The sequence below is a fragment of the Zea mays genome, chromosome 1 (assembly GCF_902167145.1).
Source record: "Zea mays cultivar B73 chromosome 1, Zm-B73-REFERENCE-NAM-5.0, whole genome shotgun sequence".
NCBI lineage: Eukaryota > Viridiplantae > Streptophyta > Magnoliopsida > Poales > Poaceae > Zea > Zea mays.
Genome location: NC_050096.1, coordinates 35,397,201 through 35,415,555, shown reverse-complemented (window position 1 = coordinate 35,415,555; position 18,355 = coordinate 35,397,201). Strand labels below are relative to the sequence as shown.

The window sequence follows — 18,355 nt, the reverse complement described above, 5'->3', positions numbered from 1 at the left end:
CATCCCGAAAGGCTCCCTGGTCTGGCGCACCGGACTGTTCGGTGGCGCACCGAACAGTGTCCGGTGCACCAGGGGACTTTGCCCAGAACTCCTCAGCCTCGGGAAATTCTCAGAGCCGGCGCGCTATAATTCACCGGACTGTCCGGTGTACACCGGACAGTGTCCGGTGCTCCAAGAAGACGCGGCTCCGGAACTTGGCAGCCTCGGGAATCCGAAGCGGCTGCTCCGCTATAATTCACCGGACTGTCCGGTGCAACTGCGGGGCAACGGCTACTTCGCGCCAACGGTCACCTGCAACGGCATTTAATGCGCGCCAGAGCTCGCAGGCGTCAGGCACGCCCATGCTGGCGCACCGAACACTCTACAGTCATGTCCGGTGCGCCACCGGACATCCAGGCGGGCCCAGAAGTCAGAACTCCAACGGTCAAATTCCAACGACTTTGGTGACGTGGCTGGCGCACCGGACATGTGCGGTGTGCACCGGACTGTCCGGTGCACCATACGACAGACAGCCTCCACCAACGGTCATGTTTGGTGGTTGGGGCTATAAATACCCCAACCACCCCACCATTCATTGCATCCAAGTTTTCCAGCTTCCAACCACTATACAAGAGCTAGCATTCATTGCAAAGCACACCAAAAGAGATCAAATCCTCTCCCAACTCCACACAAAGCCTTAGTGACTAGAGAGAGTGATTTGTAGTGTTCATTTGAGCTCTTGCGCTTGGATCGCTTCTTTTCTTTGGCATTCTTTCTTGTGATCAAACACTCACTTGTAATTGAGGCAAGAGACACCAATTGTGTGGTGGTCCTTGTGGGAAGTTTGATTCCCAAGTGATTTGAGAAGAGAAGCTCACTCGGTCCAAGGGACCGTTTGAGAGAGGGAAGGGTTGAAAGAGACCCGGCCTTTGTGGCCTCCTCAACGGGGAGTAGGTTTGAGAGAACCGAACCTCGGTAAAACAAATCCACGTGTCTCACTTCATTATTCGCTTGCGATTTGTTTTCACGCCCTCTCTTGGACTCGTGTTTATTTCTAACGCTAACCCGACTTGTAGTTGTGTTTATATTTGTAAATTTGAGTTTCGCCCTATTCACCCCCCTCTAGGCGATGTGCAATGTTTTTATAATGTGCAATGTTTTTAAGAACATTGCTAATACTTCATTCTGTGTTTCTGTCCCATTCCAGTTCTGTCTTCTTTGGATATGGAAAACTGACTAAATTTGATGGTAGAAATGTACCAATTTCACCAGGAAGTTGGGCAAAGATTTGCAATTTTAGTGGATTTTTTTGGTACTCACCACACTGGATTATTTTGTATCTTTGTTTTATGTTCTATAATCTGCAATTAATCTTAGTGCTCTTATAGTGCGCTATTCACACTAGATAAGAACTAATTCATACTTTTGTTTACCACTTCTGTTTAGTCAGCACTGTAGTTTGTCACCATTGACAACATATGAGGCTGCATTTTATTGGGAGAAAGAGAGGTCTTTGATATTTGGCCAAAGGGTGGTAGGAAGTATACCTGCAATAAGCAACATGTTGCTTCATCACACAGACTAAAACAATGGATCCATCATTTTTCTCTCCCCGCCATTCTGGTTCTCTGGTCAATGCTTATTAGTTAATCTCATTTCATCGTCTAACTGGGCTTTTTTTCTTTCTAATGACTTTCATTGTAACCGGTAACATCAGCTCTTAAGAACCCCAGAGTAAACCTTGACATCAAGACACTCCACTGATCACTCTTGTGCTGCTCCTACCAATGGAGCAAGAGCATCTCCACCTGACAATGGTCCACTCGTTGTATTCATCACTAAGTCACCTCGATTCCACCAATGTCCGATGAGATTGCCATGGGTGCATACCAGCCTCACTACAGCTAGGCTGGAAGCGACAGACCTTCTAGAGGATAGACACGACTCTCCTCTGTATGGGATTGTTCGCACCACATCTAGAGCTGAAGCTCGATTTGATTTCAGGAACATGAAGTCCAAAAGGTCCATTTTAAGGAAGGAGGACACCATAATTGATCAGCCGCGCAAGTATAAAGAACAAAAATAGTGAGATGTACAGATCACCACATGTTTTTAGATTTGATTTGAAAAGTAAATATTATTTATTAGTTATCCCAAATAAATATAAACAATATGATTTATGTCTCATTAACTAAAGTGCAGAAGCTCGATTTGATTTCAGGAATAGGAAGTCCAAAAGATCCATTTTCAGGAAGGAGGACACCATAATTGATCAGCCACGCAAGGCAAAAGAACAAAAATAGTGAGTAGTACAGATCACCACATGTGTTGCTGGCAGCAAAATTTGGAACGCGGATAACTACTTTGCCAGGTTCATTTAATGTTAGTATGCTGAAACTAAACTTAAATTTGAAGAGTCGCAACATAAGCTTAGCCAAAACATATACCAGTGAAGTGCAAACGACATGGGAAAGAAGAAAGAACTGGGTAAGTGCTTAGAAATATTGGTATTAGCTAATACTTAAAGCTGAAAATGTTAGTAGTGGCAGGTACATGGTGAGCTGAAGCTCTGCTCGTCACGATCATTGGACGTGGTGGACGTGGTGTAACAAGGGGTTGATACCAGGGAAAGTTGCTGGTCGGATTTCTAGCTTTAAGGCTGTTTGTATGTATATTTATATTGAAAAACTGAAAAATGTGATATCCAAGATGAATGGAGACTACTGAGAAAATGTTTGCTTCAATTAGTTTCTGGTTACAGTTCATTCCCTCCGTCTCAAATTAGTATTTACTTTAGCTTTTAATTTGGGTCGGTTGAGGTATTATATTGAGGCCAAAAACCTTAAAATGATCCTTTTTACTACTAATAAACATGGATTTGGATTGCTGGATCGGATGGAGTAACAATGGCTAAGATGTTGCTATGTCTGAATACAAATAGAGTATCCATTTGGTACTTCAATTTCTCGGGCTTCACACTGCATATTTTTTAGTCTTTATAAATATGTTGCGACTTTCAATGACACGTTACTAATGAAGTTTAGACCTAATTGAATATGCACAAATCGACAATAATTCCAACGACAAATAGAATAAATAACTTTACGATAAAGTTCTGTTCCTTTGATATATATCTTATCGCTATGTGGATCGCGGTGCACATCTTCTACTATTAGAGAAGAATATAGATTGCTAACCCCATTCTTAGCAGCTGCTAGGTTTATTTTCCCTCTTTAGATCTACTTCCCTTGTACGTGAATTCCTTTTATCTTTCCAATATTTGTTTCCACGATCGTCAGACTTATTTCTTCTCTTGCACGCCATTAATGGCAACAACGATCTCTTTTCACGACGTCCTCGCCTCTCTCTGCTGTATAAAATGCAAGATCACGGTCTTCTTCCCCCACCTCAACCGAGCCATATCCCCTGCTCGCTTCTCCTTTTTGCATCGCCTGTTACTTGCTGCCAGCTCGACGTACGCCCTCCGTTCGCGACGCTGAAAGTCTCGCCGAGCTCGCTGTTCATGTGCACCCTCTGTTCGCGACGTTGGAAAGTCGTTGCCATCATCCAAGTTCGTCGTCATCACTAACTGCTACGTGGTCGAGCCATGTGCGCCTGACGTCTAAAGTTGTGCCGAGTGCCGCCTCTCCTTCGTACGCTGCTCCGCGTCAAGTTCGCTCAAGTCGTGATCTTCTCCCTGTCATGCTTGTCGTCACGACTCCGTGGTCGAAGCCCCGACGTGCTCCTCTGCCCTGCTAATGTTCCAAGGTACAAATTTTGCATATCATACTGATATTTGTCGTTCCGTTTCTATGTTTCATATAAATTTTTTTTACTACCGTTGCAACGCATGAGCACATACCTAGTAACCAGTGCCGGTCCTGACATTTTAGAGGCCCAGGGCAAGACTTATAATGAAGGCCCTTGATAATATTAATTATTACACATAATTATAGTGCATATATATATATATTGTTCATAAATATTTATGTATATTTGAAAACATTGTTCATATTAAATACAAAGTAACTAAAATATAACATAACACCTCGTAGAAAAATGGGGTATATATGTGTCCAGATGACTCAAAAGAAGGTTACCTCGAACAATGATCAAATAGATGTAATACGTTGTAAGATCAATCGATTATGTCATGTTAGTTTCGTGTTCGCTATGTAGGGAAAGACAAAAGCGCTGTCGTACCCAATGTCGTGTGTTGGCTACCGAGAGGAGAGGGCACGACCGCCTGTCTGTTTGCGACTGAGAGCCTAGGCAGATGGGCCTGAGACTAAGAAGTACTACTACTAGAATATATAAATTAAGATTAATGGGTTACGTCTAATTCTCCTTGCATGTTGTTGACTTATAATTAAGTCTTTAAAAGTTTTATAGAGCTAACAGAGATATATATATATATATATATATACAATATACGCTATATGATTGTATATATATACTATTATTTAGTAACTAAAATGAGGCCCTATTAATTTGGGGGCCCTGGTCGGGGGCACTGCTCGACCCCCGCCAGGGCCGGCACTGCTAGTAACTAAGATAAATCTGAGAATATTTTTTGTCCGGACCGATCCTTGTTTTTTTTACTATCCCATGTCTTACTCATTTGCAACTGCAAGACATATTCGTATGCTTGGTTGACTTTAATCTATACTGGCTTTTATTATTTTTATAATATTTTTATTCATATAAATTATTATAATGTTTTTTTCTCTATAAATTATTACGGTAGATTATAACCGTAGTAGTCTAAACAGCTGGCAAGCCAATTCTGGTTGCCGATCGGATCAGCGTCCAAGTCAAAATCGCATCGCATGGCACTGGCAGGTGTGGCTTTGGCGAACCGCGAACCCAGGCGGCGCGGAACCGGAGCTCGTGTACTACTACTACCCGTGCGTAGTAGGTGCTGCCGTGCTGGTTTTGCAGCCCGGGCGGCTGGACCGGACCGGAGGCCCCGACGGGGTAGGTGGAACTCCGCGCCGTGTATTAAAACTCTCCCTGCAACCATCCTCCACTTCGCCGTTCTTTCTCCCTCAGACCCTCACCAACCAGGCAACCAAACCTTCTCCGATGGCCGCGCCCGTGTCGCAGCCGCCGGTGTCCGCCAGGGCGTCCACACGGTTTCTCCCCCGCGGGATAGGCGCGCTCCCGGAGTCCGCTCCCACGTCCCTCCGGTTATCCGTCGGCCGCCGTCGCCGGGCCGCCAGCCTAGGTTCGCCTGGATCCCCTTCACTTATATATTGCTGGAGTTTGTTGCGCAAACGGCGTTGAGCGGATGGGCATGGCGCGTCTGTGGCGCAAATGGGTTGGAGGTTGCGGGGCGGGAACCCCGGGTGGGACCTGGGGGTTGCTTTGCCTCTCGGTGGATTGCATCGTGTCCTTTCATTGATGGTATGAGGGGTTATGAAAATCTTCCCCTCCGCAGTGAGAATAACACAGCGTATGATGACGGCATGCACATGCTTTGTTGTGATTCGTTTAGTAATCGTCCCAACCAATATAGGATTCCAAGGTTCTGGTGCTAGTTTGCTTAGTTCAGTATTCAATTAATCAGTAAGTGTTTTAGACCTAGTGGCTATCGCAGCTGGTTCTAACTATTGTTATCTTTGTCAATTTCCATCATTGATTTCCATGCCTCAATTCTTATGGTACTCTAGCAAATGGCTTCTTAATCTGCTAGTACATGATTGGTATTTTCTTAGAACAAGAATGAAAAAGGAGCCGACTCTTACATTGTGTGCTTTTGAGAACAGAGGTGAAGGCATCGGGAAATGTGTTCGGGAACTACTTCCAGGTTGCAACCTATGGCGAATCCCATGGAGGGGGTGTTGGTTGCGTTATCAGTGGCTGCCCACCCAGAATTCCTCTCACTGAGGCAGACATGCAAGTAGAACTCGATAGAAGGTGTGTCTCTTACTCTCTTCCACATATTAGTTTTAAGTTATTACTAGTTTACTAAAATCTAGCATAATACAGTTCTTATATGGATTTTTTATATGCCACTCGCATTGCCACTATCATGTTAGAAACATGCGGAATGACATATCATCAAACTCATATTGGGGTGGACCACTAGTAGCATATATCCTTGCTTGATTATTTCTTTGGTGTTCGCTGATGCCAAAGGATGAATTTTCCTCGATGTATTGCTAAACTATTCCTGTAATGTTTACTGATTCTGAAGATTGATTTATACAGACGTCCGGGTCAAAGTAGAATTACAACCCCAAGAAAGGAGACTGATACATGCAAAATTCTATCAGGGACACATGATGGTATGGTACCTACCAGGATAGAAGACAATTTCTGGAACTAAGATTGCATTAGCTTTTCTCAGTAGCATGATAATACTGGTGTTGTTTTTTTCTCCAGGGATGACTACTGGTACACCAATTCACGTCTTTGTCCCAAACACAGATCAAAGGGGTGGTGTAAGTATCTAATTCTGGATATATATATTTTCTCATGAATGGAAGTTGAACATTTAGAAGGGACAGTGTCAGTAGTATATTTTGTTTCATAAACATACTCGCTTCTACAGGATTACAGTGAAATGTCTAAGGCGTACAGACCATCCCATGCAGATGCAACCTATGACTTCAAGTATGGAGTTAGAGCTGTGCAGGTACCTTTTTTATGCACATATAAGTATAAAGTAGTTACCACATTGTACAACTATTTCTTACACTTTTTTTTGCTAGAATTTGTGTAAGTAATGATTCTCAGACTTTAATATTTGAATTAAAGTATTTGTGCTTGATTAATGGTAGGGAGGTGGAAGGTCATCAGCCAGAGAAACCATTGGCAGGGTGGCTGCAGGAGCTCTTGCAAAGAAAATTCTAAAGCTCAAATCAGGAGTGGAGGTGTGACCCTACTTGACAACCTTTTTCTTGAACCATTATACTCTTGTGATCAACTGTAGTTGGCCTGGTTACTTACTATAGAAAAATGCAATGCTAAAGAAAACGGAAGCTTGTTTTTTTGAGTTTTTTATATATAAAAGCTATAAGAGCAAACATTGGATCCTGGTTAAACAGCGCTCCTCAGATTGCTTGGACTTGGATCCTGGTTGTTGCTTGACCTAATATGACAAGCATTTGTTATGTGTAGTTCAGACTATGCAAGTATTTGCCTAGAGTAATAAACTTTCCTTTTGCATTTTCATTTACACTGCAAAAAGGCAGTCCCTCCCTCTCCCTTTTAATCCTGATGGAAGAACATCATCTACATGCAGATCTTGGCATTTGTTTCTAAAGTGCACCAAGTCGTACTTCCAGAAGATGCAGTTGATTATGAGACTGTAACCTTGGAACATGTATCTTCTTGTCACTACCTCCCCCTCCAAAGCATTACAGGGATAGTCTATTAGTCTTTGCACACATTTGATGATTTTTATCCTATTCTTGTAAATTTCAGATAGAGAGCAACATCGTTAGATGTCCTGATCCAGAATATGCAGAGAAGATGATTGCTGCCATTGATACGGTACGAGTTAGAGGAGATTCAATTGGTGGGGTCGTCACATGCATTGCAAGAAATGTTCCTCGTGTAAGTGTTGAAGCTCTATGGTTATTTTTATTTGTTTTAGTTTTGATTGCATCACATCCTTTAAGGTTGATCAGCAACAACAAAGTCTTTTAGGGACTTCCCAAGCAAGTTGAAATAGGTTAGAATTGAAACTCATCAGAAACCACAAATCGAGGTTCAAATACATGAATAGCAATTTTCCATGCACTTTTATTCAAGGCTAAATCTTTGGATACATTTCATTTTTTTCAAGTCTCTTTATAGTGCCTCTTCCCATGTCAACTTCAGCCTTTCGCTGCCTCTCTTTCCATTGCTATCGCACATTAGGATCCCACTATACACACCTATGGAGGTTTACGTTGGACATGTCCAAACCATCTCAACTAATGTTGGTCAAACTTTTCTTCAATTGGTACTACCCCTAACCTATCACGTATATCATCTAACCTATCACATATATCATCGTTCCATGACCCTTTCCTGTATGGCCATAAATCCAATGCAACATACGCATTTCTAAACATGTCTTTTTGTAGGCCAACATTCTACACCATATAATATAACAGGTCTAATCGCTATCCAATAAAACTTGCCTTTTAGCTTCTATGGCACCCTCTTGTCACATAGAATGTCAGATGCTTGATGCCACTTTATCTACCCTGCTTTGGTTCTTTGGCTAACATCTTCATCAATATCCCCCTCAGTAGCATTGATCCTAAATATCGAACTTCCAAACTAACATATGTTGTAGATTCTTTTGTGGGCCGACATTATGCTAGGCGCCAGATTTAGTTTGTTAAGAAGGCTAAAAATTAGGCAATAATTAAGGAGGCTTATCCTCCCGGGAGAGTTATCTTATCCCCTAGAAAATCTGTAATATGGTTAGGCACCTAAGCTATAAAGGTGGCCTTAGATTGTACTAGGAGATCATCAAAGAAGTTGTACCTGTGGGTGCGACTGCTTGATCACCCTGGCGGACCTTCCGCCATCAGGTGACCTAAGTCCCCAGCCGCCACACAGGATACCCTATTCCTTGCGTTCTTCCACTCAATCCACCTTGATATCCCACCCTTCGTGGTGCACTCCTCCCCGTCCTGCGCATCGCAGCCGGGTTTACAACAATTTGGTATCAGATTCCAAAGCTGCAGCGACATCCATGTCCGGTAGCGACGAAGATCTTGGGAAGATGACTGACTCCGAGAAGCTAGACCATGAACAACCGCCTGGACGCCCACGCTCAACGGCTCGCCCTCCTGGAACAAGAACCTGTTCAACCGACAGGATCGCCGCTAGCGCCACTTCTGGCCGCGACGACCCTGTCCACAGGTCCTGCCCTAGAGAGTCACGCAAGTGCAGAGCACACCAGTTCTGGCGCTTACAATGGCGGATTCGCCGGTGGTCGTCGAGCCCCACTGCACAGCGGTCACCGCGATCGCTATGAAGATAGCGGACCACGACGACCAAATTTTACCTTCCCCCACTTTGACGGTGAAGCTGACCCCTTGCCTTGGATCAACAAATGCGACACATATTTTCGCGGCATGGGCGTTCATCAAGATGAGCGGGTTTGGCAGGCATCCTTGCACTTGGAAGGCGTCGCAGCAGAGTGGTTTTATGCCCTGGAGCGTGACATTGGTGGTGCACTCACTTGGTCAAGATTTATAGAATTCCTCCAGATGCGTTTTGGGCCACCACTCCGTTTCAACGGCATGGCTGACTTGAAAGCATTGCAGCGCACCGGCACCGTCGAAGACTACACTCGGCAGTTCTTGACAATCCTATGCCGCTGTGACGACATGACTCATCGGCAGCAGACCAACATGTACACAACAGGATTGGGGGAGCCCCTACGCACTGATGTGGAGATGGAAATGCCAGAGACACTTCAACGGGCAATGCATCTGGCCGAGTGTATGAGCGGCGTCTGCTGCTATCTGCCAGCCCCAACACCACCTCATATCAGGCACCAGCAGCACCATCCAAATCCTCAACACCTGCAGCAGCACGGTCGACATCATTTGCCTCCAGCAGGCCCCGCTTCCGGCGTCTATCTCTTGAGGAGATCGCTGCCAAGCGAGCCAATGGCGAATGCTACCATTGCAAAGAGAAGTATTCTCCAGACCACAAGTGTTCTGGTCGCGGCGTGTTCCTGCTAGAATTGGAGGAAGATGACACTACCACAGAGACTGGTTCACCAGAAGACTTGGGTATCTCGCTGCAGGCTATGACCGGAATAGGAGTCGCTGACACTCTCAGACTCCCGGTCAGCATCAATGGCATCACACTCACTGCATTGGTTGATTCAGGTTCCACCCACACGTTTCTTTGTGACGCTGCAGTGTCGCGCCTGGGCTTACAAGTGGTTCCTCAACCTGGTCTCTCAGTAAAAGTGGCCAATGGCGAGCGCATATCCAGCAGAGGCAGGGTCACTACCACACTCACCATCGGCACTGAGGATTTCCCCACAACATGCTACTCCTTACCATTGGACGACTTCGATCTAGTTCTGGGGGTTGAGTGGTTGCGGTCTTTAGGATCCGTCATATGTAATTTTGACAACCACACTATGGCATTCTGGCGCCAAGGACGGCTGATCCGCTTGACAGGCATGGGGGACCCTATTCTCTGCAGCACAGCCGTTGACAAAAGCCGAGAATGCATGGAGGAACTTCTACAATCCTTTGCTGCTTTGTTTGAAGAACCACACGGTCTGCCGCCTTCGCGTTGCCATGATGTCATATTCGGTTACTGTCTGGAACAGAACCGGTGGCAGTGCGACCATACAGATACCCCCAACTTCTAAAGGATGAAATCGAGAGGCAGTGTGACCAAATGTTGCAGCAGGGGATCATTCGTGAGTGCACATCAGCATTTTCATCACCCGTCTTGTTGGTGAAGAAGGCAGACAATACATGGCGATTTTGTATCGACTATCATGAGTTGAATGCAAAAACAATAAAAGACAAGTTTCCTATTCCGGTGGTTGATGAACTTCTAGATGAGCTTACGGGGTTCATGCTTCTTCACCAAGCTTGATCTTCGCAGTGGATATCATCAAGTCCGAATGCATCCCAGCGACATCCACAAGACAGCTTTCCGGACACATTGTGGTCATTTCGAGTTTCTTGTAATGCCATTCGGCCTTACCAATGCACCATCCACTTTCCAGGCTCTCATGAATAACATCTTGAAGCCCTTCATCCGGAAGTTCACACTGGTTTTCTTCAACGGCATCTTGGTATATAGTTCGTCCTGGACAGACCACCTAAGGCATGTAAAGTAGGTGTTCCAGCTGCTGAGTGACAACAAGTTGGTTCTCAAGCGTTCCAAATGCTCCTTCGGTGAACCTGCAGTGTCATATCTTGGACATATTGTATCAGCACAGGGGGTCGCCATGGATCCATCTAAAGTGGATGCAGTGGAGTCGTGGCCAATACCGCGTACCCTCAGAGCTCTCCGCGGTTTTCTTGGTCTTACAAGATATTATCGCAAGTTCATAGCTGGTTATGGGTCTGTTGCAAGCCCTCTCACTGCTCTTCTAAAAAGGGATGCCTTCCAATGGACAAATGAGGCAACAAAGGCCTTTTGCAGCTGAAACAATCACTATTAACAACACCACTTCTTCAGTTACCCGATTTCACCAAAAGATTCTTCATTGATTGTGATGCGTCGGGCTCAGGATTTGGGGCAGTTCTACACCAAAGGGATGGAGCCATAGCATTTTTCAGCAGGCCTGTGTCTCGCCATCATCAGAAACTGCCAGCCTATGAGAGGGAATTGATTGGATTGGTCAAAGCAGTTCGGCATTGGAGACCATATGTATGGGGTCGACCATTCACAGTCCGGACTGACCATTATAGCTTGAAGTTCTTGCTTGATCAACGATTCCTCAACACATGTGGGTCAACAAGCTTTTTGGATATGACATCACGGTGGAATACCGGCCAGGCACACTCAATGGCGCAACGGATGCGCTATCCCGTCGGGATGAGGATATGGGAACTATGTACACCATCTCCTCGCCTTCCTTTGATTTATTTGCTACTTTAAAGGCAGAAGTTGAATCTGATCCACAGGTGGCTGCAATCTGCAAGCAGTTGGCTGACGACACTGCTAGTCTAGGTTGGACTACAACGGATGGTCTGCTACGGTTCAAGGGCAAAGTATTCATTCCAGAGGCATCGTCATTATGGTCTGTACTTCTTGCCCAAGCTCATGAATCTGGCCATGAAGGCGTGCAAAAGGCAGTTCAGAGGTGGAGAACATCTTTTTACAGTCCAAAAGCACTCCACCGGGTACGTGAGTTCGTGCGCAGTTGTGCAGTTTGCCAACGCAACAAGACTCAGCACCTTCATCCAGCTGGTTTGCTGCAACCCTTGCCCATTCCTTCTATGGTTTGGGTTGACATATCAATGGACTTCATTGAGGGCTTTCCAAAGGTTGGTGGCAAGTCAGTAGTGCTTACAGTTGTAGACCGATTCTCGAAATATGGCCATTTCATTGCCTTGGGCCACCCCTACACGACAGTCTCAGTGGCGAAGGCTTTCTTCGATGATATTGTCAAACTTCATGGTCTACCATGTTCCATTGTAAGTGATCGTGACACTGTTTTCACTAGCCAGTTTTGGACTGAACTGTTTCACATGGTCGGGGTTAAGTTACAGATGAGCTCAGCCTTCCACCCACAATCAGATGGTCAATCAGAAGTGGTGAACTAGATTATAACTATGTACCTCCGCTGTCTCGCTGGGGATCGGCCTAAATCGTGGTTGAAGTGGCTCCCATGGGCTGAATATTGCTATAATTCATCATATCAGTCTGCTCTAAAGTGCTCGCCATTCAAAGTAGTGTATGGCAGGGACCCTCCTCCTATGGTTTCCTACCCGCCAGGGAACTCCAAGGTAGCAGCCATTGATGTCCAGCTGCAGGATAGAGATGCATTTCTTGAGGAGATCAAAGCACGTCTAGTGCAAGCTCAAGTCACTATGAAAAGTTACCAGGATCAGCGTCGCAGAGAAGTGGAATTCAGTGTGGGAGATTGGGTCTGGCTACGGCTACAATAGCGAACGGCTGTAGGGGTCACTACGACTTCTCCCTCCAAGTTGGGACCAAAATTTTATGGTCCATATCAGATCACACAAAAGATAGGGGAGGTGTCCTACAAGCTGCAACTACCACCAAATGCACGCATTCATGACGTTTTCCATGTTGCTCTCTTGAAGAAGTTCGAAGGCACCCTGCCAACACAGCTGGTCCCCTTACCACCCTTGTTACATGGGCGGATTATTCCATCTCCTGAGAAGGTCCTCCGAGCAAGGCTGAATAGAGGAGTCTGGGAGCTGCTGGTAAAATGGGTAGGGCGCTCAGAAGCAGATACGTCATGGGAAGAAGTTGAGGCATTTAAACGCCAATATTCACATGTGGCGCTCGCGGACGGAAGTTGAGGCATTTAAACGCCAATATCCACATGTGGCGCTCGCGGACGAGCTGTTTGTTGGGGAGGGGGGAAGTGTTGTAGATTCTTTTGTGGGCCGGCATTATACTAGGCACCAGATTTAGTTTGTTAAGAAGGCTAAATGTTAGGCAATAATTAAGGAGGCTTATCCTCCCGGGAGAGTTATCTTATCCCCTAGAAAATCTGTAATATGGTTAGGCACCTAAGCTATAAAGGTGGCCTTAGATTGTACTAGGAGATCATCAAAGAAGTTGTACTTGTGGGTGCGACTGCTTGATCACCCCGGCGGACCTTCCGCCATCAGGTGACCTAAGTCCCCAGCCGCCACACAGGATACCCTATTCGCTGCGTTCTTCCACTCAATCCACCTTGATATCCCACCCTTCGTGGTGCACTCCTCCCCGTCCTGCGCATCGCAGCCGGGTTCACAACATATATCCTTTCTCAAATGTGGTAAACATCTCCTTATATATGGTAGTGCTCCTCTAGCTAAGTTGGTTAGGTGGTCTGAGTAACACTCCTTAGGTCTTGAGTTCGAATCCCAGTGGGAGTGAATTTCAGGCTGAGGTTAAAAAGGTCACTCGCTGGTTCCCCTGGTTCTGTGCACATAGGATGGACTGACCTATGGGGGGCGGATCCTCGTGTAAGGGATAGGGGCTGGAAGGGCTCAAAGCACGAGTAAAGACCCAACCTATAGTGGGCGGACCCTCATGCTGTACGGGGTGCCAGTTTTCGTGGCCTTTCTCGGTCGAGGCACCGATTGAGGTTCTTCTTAATATAATACCGTGGGGGTGGTCTTTCCCCTACCGGTCAAGTTTTACATCTCATATATTCGGTTTTAGGTCTACTAAATCTAAAACCTTTGGACTCTAGTCTCCCACCAAAACTCCAGTCTTTCTTGCCCGACTTTCGTCAATAAGCACTACAACATTTAAGTTTATCATCCATTTCAAATTTTATTTTGAATTCTGATAGCTGGTTTGATTGGGGCAACAACAATTTGTAGGGTCTTGGCTCTCCTGTTTTTGACAAACTTGAAGCTGAACTGGCAAAAGCCATGCTTTCTCTTCCTGCAAGCAAGGGGTTTGAGATTGGCAGTGGGTTCGCTGGTAAGGAATCATTTTCATTTATGTTCCTGGAAAAAATGGATCATTTTGTTTCCTTGAATACACAAGGAATATGTACATTTTGCACATGACTAGTTGGCGTTGTTTGCATGCAGCCTACTCTACAGTTTGACTAATTCCTAATAACTTGTGCCAAGGTACGGACTTTACTGGAAGTGAGCATAATGATGAGTTCTATATGGATGAGGCTGGAAATGTGAGGACACGAACTAATCGCTCAGGCGGTGTTCAGGTTTTTATCCTAAAATCTTATTGCTCTACTACATTTTTTGTGATATAGTTGTATTTCGTATGAAATTGCTGACTTATTATTTTTAACTTGTATGTGCATGCAGGGAGGGATATCAAATGGTGAAATTATTTACTTCAAAGTGGCTTTTAAGCCAACAGCAACTATCGGAGTAAGGCATCCCAGTTCAAAACTTCCTTTCTTTGCTTCCTTAAAATGTTAGCAGTGGCATAATTACCATATACTGCCTTTTGAGTGATAATACAGAGAAATGCTGTGAATACAGTTGGAACCACTAATTTGTCAAAAACACATACTTTTTGCAACTACCATGAATGTTAGAATATTTACTTGGTTCAACATCTGCAATTTCTTTTGTATTCAATAATGGCAGTATGGCATAGTTATCTTTTACACGATTCCAGTTATGCTTCTGCTACTTGTGAAAAGTTATTGTCAGTTATCTGAGATATTGATTTCACTATTCCAGAAGAAGCAAAATACTGTGTCAAGGGAGCATGAGGATGTTGAACTTTTGGCAAGGGGGCGCCATGACCCCTGTGTTGTCCCTCGAGGTAATGTCTCCAAAAATTTCCTACCTTTTATCATCACGTTCTGATGTTTTTTATTCTATTACTTCTGTAGCTGTTCCTATGGTGGAATCCATGGCTGCGCTGGTCCTGATGGACCAGCTCATGGCGCATATTGCCCAGTGTGAGATGTTTCCGCTGAACCTTGCCCTACAAGAGCCCATTGGCTCTGCTAGCAGTGCATCTGAACTGTCACCAAACCTATCATAATGTTTGTCGTGGAACATGTCCCAGCTTTCCTTCTATCGAAATTCTGGTCTTTGCTAAGCAGTTTGCAATTCGGAACCCCCATAAACCCTCGACTATTGTACCTAGAGATAAAGTGAACGGATATCAAGATAGAAATGCATTAATGTTTTTGTGATGTGTAGTATAACTGATATTTACCCCTTTTCTTTTTTTGAGAGAGGACGCATGATGTCGTTTGAGCAATAAAGTTTAATTTGGGAGAGATAACAGTGTCTTCATATGATCAGCACTTGAACGGTCTATATAAAGGAATTCTGTTAAGACCACTCTGTTTTGCTGCATCGTCCACCCCTGCTTAGTTTGGGTGAAAAACGTCCTCGCCATGCGCACTGGTGTGTTCGGTTCGGCATTCTGTGCAAGATTTAGGGCGTGTTTGATAGCTGGCCTAAGCCACCGCTTTTCCCGCCGCAGTTGTGGCGGCTGATTCGGCCGCCGCAACTTAGGTGTGGCGTGGCGCCACACACTAAACACATCCTTAATTCAGAATAGATTCTTATCATCTACCGAGCTATCATGTTTTTATAGAATCTATAATTTATCAGTTCTATAGTTTATAATTGTTTCAATCAAATATATTTTAGTTTTTCTATGACGGTCAGCTCGCAACAGCTTCTCCAAAACATCACTAGAATTATTTTTTTTAGAAATCTATAACTAAACTAAATAGACCTTTAATTGATTTTATTTTTTTGTTCGTGAACTGTTTTTTATGCAAATAGCAAAAAACAGGGTAACAATGTTTTAAGCTCTTATCGACCCGACCGTCTATTGTGTTAAGAACTTCAAATAAGAGGATTCTATTGTGTTAAGAAGAACTTCAAATAAGAGGATTTTTTTACCTCGGCTTGAAGACCACCTAACTAACTTAGATAGAGGCTCTTTCACCTTTTGATGTAATATTTAAGATGGATTTTACAATTCAAATAAGAGGTTTTTTTACCTCGGCTTGGAGACCACCTAACTAACTTAGATAGAGGCTCTTTCACCTTTTGATGTAATATTTAAGACGGATTTTACAATTTTCTTGCCTATAAATAAATAAATAACCCTTGCTTGTGAAATCTAAAGTACCATCATTGTTGCTGGTTTGCGGCGTATGAAAGCCGAGGAGATCCTCTGTAGTTACTTTTGTGAAAGTAACTGCAGATGAGTCACTGACGCATGGGGCCGCACTAGAACTGGTTCCACACGTCAGTGACTCGAAGTAACCGCGCGAACACAAGATTGACTTGACCTATTGTAACACCTCGTCCAATCCCTGGATCGGTGGTACTTACTCCTGGCAGCTCTCTGAATCATATGTTGTCCCCACAGACAAACATGTGTCTTTTGTGCGCACTTTGTCCTACTCATGCGCACTCGAGAAAACTTCCCGGTCGGTCACCCATCCCAAATTGTTCCAAGCCAAGCACACTTAACATGGAGGTTCTTTCGAGATAGGCTTCCGAAAAAGAAGATGCACCTTGTTGGTATGGATACTCTATTAATTCTATTAAGCCTTGGACCAGGAAATCACCATCCCAGGGGCCAGGATATCACATTTATGGTTCGGGTTGATGATGAGTGATTGTCAACATTGGTAGTATTTTAATGTGAGTCTTGGACTAACTAGAGTACGAGAGCTTGTATTGTAAAACTATTTTCGTCGGCTTGTGGTGTGCAGGTGCGAAGCATAGGGACGGTGGTCGACGACGAAGGTGAATGTCATGTGGATTTGTGCCGATGGACCAAAAGCGGCGAAGAACGAGCGTTGGGACTTGACTAAGGGACCAAAGCAGTCGGGTGACTAGCCTTGGTGGTTGACACCTAGGTCACGTACTAGCGCGAGGACGTGGCAGAACGGATTGTGTCACCAGTTGTCGAGGACTGATGGGACACGTGTCCAAGACGTGGGGAACACGTATGCGGTACGCTACTCACGATATTTTGGTGGTTGAACCTCAAACCACCTAACACTACGGATGGTGGGTTTCACCGAGTTTGGGACTCAAAACTCGGCGGTGCGGTTCCAGAAGGAATTAAAGGCGACACATGGCGTCATCACGAAGGGTGTGTCGAGGCGAAGCAACTTCATGTGGAGCACGTGGCTATCAGATGCATATTATAGGAGTTAGTCCATTTTGCCCTTGGTTAAATGGATGAGTTGTATATATTTAGGGGTAGTTTAGACTAGTGAAATAACCCTTTAGAATGGGGTGTGAGAGAGAATGAAAGCATAAAACAAGAGCACAAGAATTTGCAACACTTAAAATCACAAGGCACTGAGGAATTTAATTAGTTTTAAAAATATTTTTAATCTAAATAATAAATAAAATGAGTCATCTAAATGTCTTCTAAAAGCTTACAGCTCTAGCTCCATTATTTTCTAGAGCACCTCATGACCTACTCCACCAAATTTTCTGGAGCTGGAGCTATCCCAAACAAGACCTAAGTCTCTCTAACTCAAATCGATCAAATGTGATGCTTGTGAGGCTTTAAATGCTTAGGAGATGTTGCAATGAATATATGGAGGTTTGGTATAGCTCTTGTATCTTTAATGTATTGGTTGGGGTATTTATATCCCCAACCACCCCAAATAGCTGTTGTAAAAGTGGGGTAAATTCTGCCCTACGGGTGGTGCACCAAACCCCTATAGTGCGTGCCTGGTGCACCACCATACCGCCTTACACCTGACTTGGCAGGTTACCATTCTGACGGGTGGTTGTCACAATAATCGGTCCAGTGAGCCATCGGACCTGCCACGTCGGTGCCACATCAGCAGATGATCGTTGATCTGTAAAATAGTCGTTGCATCTTGACTTGTCCGATGCACACTATACCGGTCCGATCCTCCATTGCTCGAGAATCCATTTTACATCCTCTGCGCGTAAACGACCTAGATAGTCTCCGGATCGGTTAGCACACCAATTGGGAAAAACTCAAGTCTCGATCTTCTCTGCATACTTGGTCCGGTGCGTAAGTCAGCAGACCAAATTTTACAAACTTGTCCAATTCTTGTTCAAATGAATTTGACTGGTCTTGAGGATGTTCCTATGACTTAAGACAAATATATCTATAGATTATCTAACTAGTGTAAGTCATGAATCTTGAACATTTTAATCTCTCTAACTCATATTCATGTTTTGGCTTAAACTAGCTCCAAAAAAGTGATTTATTGAAACTGAGCTATTCAACCTCTTTAGAT

At 44.5% G+C, this 18,355-nt stretch overlaps 1 protein-coding gene and 1 long non-coding RNA gene across 2 annotated transcripts; one reads left to right on the top strand and one right to left on the bottom strand.

Moving 5' to 3' along the window:
* Positions 1-5,012: 5,012 nt before the first annotated feature.
* Positions 5,013-15,375, top strand: LOC100282199 (chorismate synthase 2). Its single transcript, NM_001367060.1, has 13 exons — positions 5,013-5,206; positions 5,748-5,898; positions 6,193-6,269; positions 6,367-6,425; positions 6,536-6,619; positions 6,765-6,857; positions 7,229-7,309; positions 7,411-7,542; positions 13,983-14,085; positions 14,241-14,335; positions 14,439-14,504; positions 14,823-14,907; positions 14,978-15,375. Exons 1-13 carry the CDS (start codon positions 5,065-5,067, stop codon positions 15,130-15,132), a joined length of 1,323 nt encoding a protein of 440 aa, NP_001353989.1. The 5' UTR covers positions 5,013-5,064; the 3' UTR covers positions 15,133-15,375.
* On the bottom strand, positions 15,318-17,654 carry LOC109943088 (uncharacterized). Its single transcript, XR_002265710.3, has 2 exons — positions 16,129-17,654; positions 15,318-16,027 (listed from the first exon to the last, which is right to left on the bottom strand). It is a non-coding gene; the product is annotated as an uncharacterized lncRNA (long non-coding RNA).
* Positions 17,655-18,355: the final 701 nt, after the last annotated feature.

What these genes read in the sequence shown, in the direction of transcription:
- LOC100282199 (NM_001367060.1), top strand. Translation starts at nt 5,065, where the DNA reads ATGGCCGCGCCCGTGTCGCAGCCGCCGGTGTCCGCCAGGGCGTCCACA. An exon ending in CAAGTAGAACTCGATAGAAG is followed by an intron (nt 5,899 to 6,192) that starts GTGTGTCTCTTA and finishes TGATTTATACAG; the next exon opens with ACGTCCGGGTCAAAGTAGAA. An exon ending in AGCTCAAATCAGGAGTGGAG is followed by an intron (nt 6,858 to 7,228) that starts GTGTGACCCTAC and finishes ATCTACATGCAG; the next exon opens with ATCTTGGCATTTGTTTCTAA.